The sequence below is a fragment of the Scomber scombrus genome, chromosome 8 (assembly GCF_963691925.1).
Source record: "Scomber scombrus chromosome 8, fScoSco1.1, whole genome shotgun sequence".
NCBI classification, from domain to species: Eukaryota; Metazoa; Chordata; class Actinopteri; order Scombriformes; family Scombridae; genus Scomber; species Scomber scombrus.
In genome coordinates this window covers 32,084,647-32,090,349 of record NC_084977.1, presented here as the reverse complement: position 1 = coordinate 32,090,349, position 5,703 = coordinate 32,084,647, and the positions used below count along the sequence as shown (strand labels likewise).

Sequence of the window (5,703 nt, the reverse complement as noted above, 5' to 3'; positions counted from 1 at the left end):
CGCTGATTGGGATTTCTCTGTCTCTCTCTGTATGTCGTGGATTCAGGCGATCGACACAGTCAGCCTCTTAACGGCGGCCAAGTTAAACATTCCCGCCGGCAACGAGGAGGAGGACGGAAAAAAAACCTAAAATCTATCGACACGAGCTTTATCGCACGCAAGCAGGAGGTTTGATAATAAATAAGACAAATTACTCACAATAAACTCTCTATTTCCTCTACTATTCATCATCTCAGCAGCGTAGCAAATTAGCCGCCAACATCCCCCCCCCCTCCCCCCTTCCATCCTCGATATCGGACGGTTAAAAACGACGGAACTCAAAGTTGGTTTTAGTGATAAGAGGGTTTTTTTTACTTTTATTCCCAAGGCTTTAGTTTCATGTTTCATGTGGAGGAATGTCAGCGTCACAGTGGGACTGAAGCAGTTGATATATCAGAGCCACAGAGGAATATAAAAAAAAAGAGAGAGAGAGAAAGAGAGAGAGAGAGAAACATGCAGACTGAAAGAGAGGAAGAGAGAGAACATGGAGAGACAGACAGAGACGGAGAGTGTTTGTTCTCAAAGCTGGAGTATTGCTGTTCAGGGTGGAGCGATGCCTTCTGGGATTGCCGAAGGGGTTGTTGACTCAAGGCTCGGCCCGGTTCAATAACACACATCAGCGAATAGTGATTCAGAATAACAATGTGAGAGGGGGGGGGTGTCGGGTGGGGTGAGGGTGGGGGGTGCAGCGCCGGCCGGTGGACGAGCCCGCAGAGACTCTGAGACACTGAAGGTAAACACTCACAGTTTAGTGTTTCCTCTCCGACACGGCCGGCGTTTCCCCGACAAAGAAAAGCTGCAACGCTGACAGCCGCCGAAAAGTCACAGTCACAGTGTTTGTTAGCGTAGGGTGAATGTGTAGGGTGAAAGGTGTTGGGTGAAAGGTGTAGGGTGAAAGGTGTAGGGTGTAGGGTGCGGTGTGAGGGTGTAGGGTGCGGTGTGAGGGTGAAAGGTGTAGGGTTTAGGGTGTAGGGTCGCAGGGTGCAGGCTGTAGGGTGAAGGGTGCAGGCTGTAGGGTGTAGTGCAGGGTGTAGGTTGCACCCTGTAGGGTGCAGGGTTTAGGGTGCAGGTTGTGGGGTGTAGGGTGTAGGGTGAAAGGTGTAGGGGTGCAGGGTGCAGGTTGGAGGGTGCAGGATGTAGGGTGCAGGATATAGGGTGTAGGGTGCAGGATGTAGGGTGCAGGATATAGGGTGTAGGGTGCAGGTTGTGGGGTGTAGGGTGTAGGATGAAAGGTGTAGGGTGCAGGGTGTAGGGGTGCAGGGTGTAGGTTGAAGCCTGTAGGGTGCAGGGTGTAGGTTGAAGCATGTAGGGTGCAGGGTGTAGGGTGCAGGGTGTAGGTTGAAGCATGTAGGGTGCAGGGTGTAGGGTGCAGGGTGTAGGTTGAAGCATGTAGGGTGCAGGTTGTAGGGTTATTTTATCTATCTTTATATTTGTTTCTAATTTATTATTGATTCTATTTTTAGTACTTTCCTTTTACGCTGATACTTTCATCGACTGTACAGTTTTGTCAATTTCAATTTCTCCCATCAGGGATCAATAAAGAAACATGTGATCAGTACCTTCCCATGAATGCCGTCGGTCCCAGCTCTCTGTCCTGGAAGTCGGCGTAGAAGTCGGGACTGATGGTACCGTCTGCTGAGAGGATCCCATCTAAACACACACACACACACACACACACACACACACACACAGGTTAGCATGTGCAGGTAAAACACACAACATATGTTAGTGTTGCTGTAGAAGTGTCACTAATTATAGGCCCGTCTCAATAATTATCGACTTATCGTACAATAACGTAATAATCAGCATCATCATGTCTATATATGGACTCATCGTATGATGCATGGACATGACCTTTGACCTCAGTATTGCCACACTTCACATTAGCAGCTAAGAGGCTATTCATGTCCTGGTATAACACGATCTTCAAATGACGATAATATCATTTATCTCGATAATTTCTGAGACAATATATCGTCCAATAAAAGTAGTTATCATTACAGGTCTCATTATCCTCTGATCTGCTCAGATCCGCTCTAATCATCTTTGGATCTTTTTCAGGTCTGTACTTTTTATTTTTAAATGTTTTTTCCCCCTGTAGTCAGTTTTGGATCTGGTCTAAATGTTCTCCCACTTTGAGTCTGGTTCTGAGGTTTCTTCCTGTTATAAAAGGGAGTTTTTTCTTGCCACTGTCGCTAAGTGCTGCTCATGTGTGAATGTTGGGTTTCTTTAAAATTAAACCTGAATAGTTCGGTTTAGAACCTGCTCTATGTGTAAAGTGCCTTGAGATGACTTTGTTGTGATTTGGCGCTATACAAATAAAGATTGATTGATTGACAAATTCAAACTTTCACTGCACACCAGATCTGCTTTTCTACTCAAACATAACAGCTGATTTGTAGATGCAGAAGTTGGTCGATCATTACAGATTGATGAATCTACCAGCTGGGAAACGGTCATGTGACAGCTCCTAAATTAAATAAATGGAGGAAAATGTCTTAAAATCAACTTAAAACTACTGATCACAATGATTTATACTACAAGCAACTCCACTCAGGACTCAGTGGTTTTATAATTCAGGCAGAGAAACACATTTCTGTCCTGGTTTCTCACAGTCGGAGGAAACGGACGAGCTGCTTCTCGTCTTTATGCTGAGCTAAGTTAAAGACTGTGTAAAGTGAATTCAGACATTTTCTTCTAAACACATTAAATAGGTCATAAATGTATTTCTAAAACAGGTGTAAAAAAGCATTTCAACCATTTAGATTTGAATTGTGGAGCTAGGCTTCACAAACTGTGTTTCAAAATTTCTGTGTCTGGATTTAATGGGCGGTTGGCCTAAACCCGCCCCTGCTGCTGTAGAGGTATAAATACATTCAGCGCACACTACTACTACAGTCTACAGGTAGCCAGTTAGCTGAGTTAGCCGCCGAGCTAGCCGCCAAGCTAGCCACCGAGTTAGCCACCGAGCTAGCCGCCGTGCTAGCAGCTTAGTTAGCAGCAGAAAGCTCTCAGACCTAGTGTCCATGTTTCTGGTAGAGGTGGTGACTTTGATTGACAGGTGACACTTGGTAGGGGGCGGGGCTTCAGCGGACTCGGCGGCCACTCCCACAGCGTTTGGGAGAAGAGAAATAGGCAGACTATTACACAACTTTGAAGCCTAATTTCATATATTTGGCAATTTTTTTAATCATTCACATTTGGCAGGGTGGTTAACGACACTTTTCTGTGGTATGTCGACTCAGAAACATATTTATTCTTACTTTACACAGACTTTAACCATGTTCTGACTCCAGCTCTGCACATGAGACTGAACATCCTCACTCTCAGAGACACAGTGAGCGTTATATATAAGCCTATAACATCCTCTGTACCTGCGCTGTAGAAGAGGTCGGCTCCCTCCAGGATGTCTCCGGTCCCGATGAAGGATCCTCCGTCCTCTCCGTACAGGAACGGAGTCCCGGCTTCGTCCAGCTCGCGGTTCTTCACGATCTCCAGCCACTGGCCGTTGTGCAGGCGGAACTTCTCGTTCTGGATCTTCTTGCCCCACTCCTCGTCGTACTCCTGGAGGAAAACGTGGAGGAAAGGAGGAGATGGAGGTTAAGACAGAGAGATAGATACAGCTGCAGGTCTGTCTGTAGTCTGAGCAGCTTCATCACACCTGAGACTAATAACTGACTCTCGATAATATTTCACAGTTTCAGTCATATTCAAAGACCCCATCACATCTGGATTACTGTAGTTCAGTATATCCCAGAGTGCAGGATTAAAGGACCAGTTCACCTTTTTTCTAGTGTGCGTTAAAGCAGCAGTCAGGTGTCTATATAAACCTCTCTGTAATCATTCCTCCTGTTCATACTGACTATTAAAACCTTTAAATGTGCTTTCAATGTAAAAGTGATGGAGGACTAAAGCCATCTAACCCTCACACATACTGTTCATATTCAGACGTATCCACAGTATCCCTTCATGATTACTCTCTCAAACTCTTAATAAACACCTCCTCAGTCACAGGTCAATGTGTGATTAATCTTTAAGGAAGATTTCAGAGAGCAGAGAAAAACTTTTATTCTTCAGTTTTTATGTTTAAGATCAATAAATTGTATTAAATGTGAAAAATTCAACAGTAATGTATGAATGTTTTAATTAAATATGGGTCAAACTCTCAGCAAAAATGTATATCTGCTGCATATGAATGTTCATAAGAAGCTGAAATATTTCTATTTTTGTATATTCTGGGTCACATTAGGAGGATTTTAAGGTCAAATTTAAGGCTAAATAACAAAAGAAAACAGTATTTATGGTGTTTTTACTGCTCTGAAATGTCAAAATGGGTCAAATGTTACCCTCAAAAGTATGTAAGGGTTAAAAGTATCAGTGTGAGTTAGTCATATCAAGTGATATCTGACACATTTACAGTGTTTTTAGCATCAGATTCCCTCTTAGTGTTTCCCTGTTGAGCTGTGGTGTAACCATAGTAACACAAAGACTTTGGTAGTAAAAACACTGTAACGCTGAAACATAGAAGATGAAGATTTCACTCATTTACTCTCCTCTTTATTTCTTTCTTCTTCTTGTTCTGTCTTTCTCCTCCTCCTTTTTTCCCTACATTTTCCTTTCATTTTTCTTTTTCTTTCTTCCATTTCTTCCCTCGTTTCCTTCATTACTTACTGTCTTTTCTTTCTCTTTAGCATCCTCCTTTTTCTTGTTCTTTCTTCCTCTTCCTCCTTTCTTCCTTTCATTTTCCATCTTTTTCCCCCTCCTTCTTTTTCTTTCTTCGTCTTCTTCCCCCGTTTCCCTTTCTTTCTTTCTTTCTTTCTTTCTTTCTTTGTATTCTTGGTCCTCCTTTTTTTTGTTTTTTCTTCCTCTTTTTTTCTTTCTTCTTCTTGTTCTTTCTTCATCTTCCTCCTTTCTTTCTCTCTCTTTCTTACTTCATCTTTTTCCCCCCTCCCTCTTGTCCTTTCTTTCATTTGGACAAAACTGAAGCTTCATATTAGCTTCATATCAACTTTTAAATCCATGTTTCCACAGAAGGAGGACTGTGGGTTTAGTCCTAAATCACTTCCATTGTAAACATGATGAAGGATCTTCTAATGGTCAGTATGAACAGGAGGAATCATTACAGAGAGATAAACACACTTAACCTTTGTGTCGTCCTCCCAGGTCAAATAGACCCCGTCTGTTTTGACTGTTCCTTCCCTCCTTCCTACCTTCCTTCTGTCCTTATTTCCTCCCTCCCTCCCTCCTTCCTTCCTTCCTTCCTCCCTTCCTTCCTTCCCTCCCACCTTCTCTCTTTGTTTCCTCCCCCCTACCTTCGTTCCTCCCTTCCTTCCTTCCTCCCTCCCTCCTCCCTTCCTTTCTTCCCTCCCACCATCTCTCTTTCTTTCCTCCCCCTTCCTTCGTTCCTCCCTTCCTTCCTTCCTTCCTTCCTCCCTCCCTCCCTCCTTCCTTCCCACCTTCTCTCTTTCTTTCCTCCCCCTACCTTCCTTCCTCCCTTCCTCCTTTCCTTTCTTCTTCTCTCCCTTCCTTCCTTCCTTCTTCCTCCCTCCTTTCCTTTCTTCTTCCTCCCTTCCTTCCTCCTTTCCTTCCTTCTTCCTCCCTTCCTTCGTCCCTCCTTTCCTTCCATTACAGTAAACATTATGAAGGGATCTTCTAATGGTCAGT

The 5,703-nt window shown here is 43.8% G+C and overlaps 2 protein-coding genes across 2 annotated transcripts in view; both read right to left on the bottom strand.

The window, feature by feature from the left end:
• Positions 1–879: 879 nt before the first annotated feature.
• LOC133985292 (putative proline-rich protein 21) lies at positions 880–1,428 on the bottom strand. The gene has a single exon (XM_062424886.1). It carries the CDS (start codon positions 1,426–1,428, stop codon positions 880–882), a length of 549 nt encoding a protein of 182 aa, XP_062280870.1.
• Positions 1,429–1,591: 163 nt separating this feature from the next.
• Positions 1,592–5,703, bottom strand: part of kifap3a (kinesin-associated protein 3a) — a 44,579-nt gene continuing 40,467 nt past the window's right edge. The window contains 2 exon segments of the mRNA XM_062424885.1: positions 1,592–1,689; positions 3,414–3,603. Coding sequence (XP_062280869.1) covers positions 1,592–1,689; positions 3,414–3,603 — 288 coding nt within the window.

Bases quoted from the DNA above. Each gene is read 5' to 3' on its own strand.
- LOC133985292 (XM_062424886.1), bottom strand. From the start codon at position 1,428: ATGCTTCAACCTACACCCTGCACCCTACACCCTGCACCCTACATGCTT.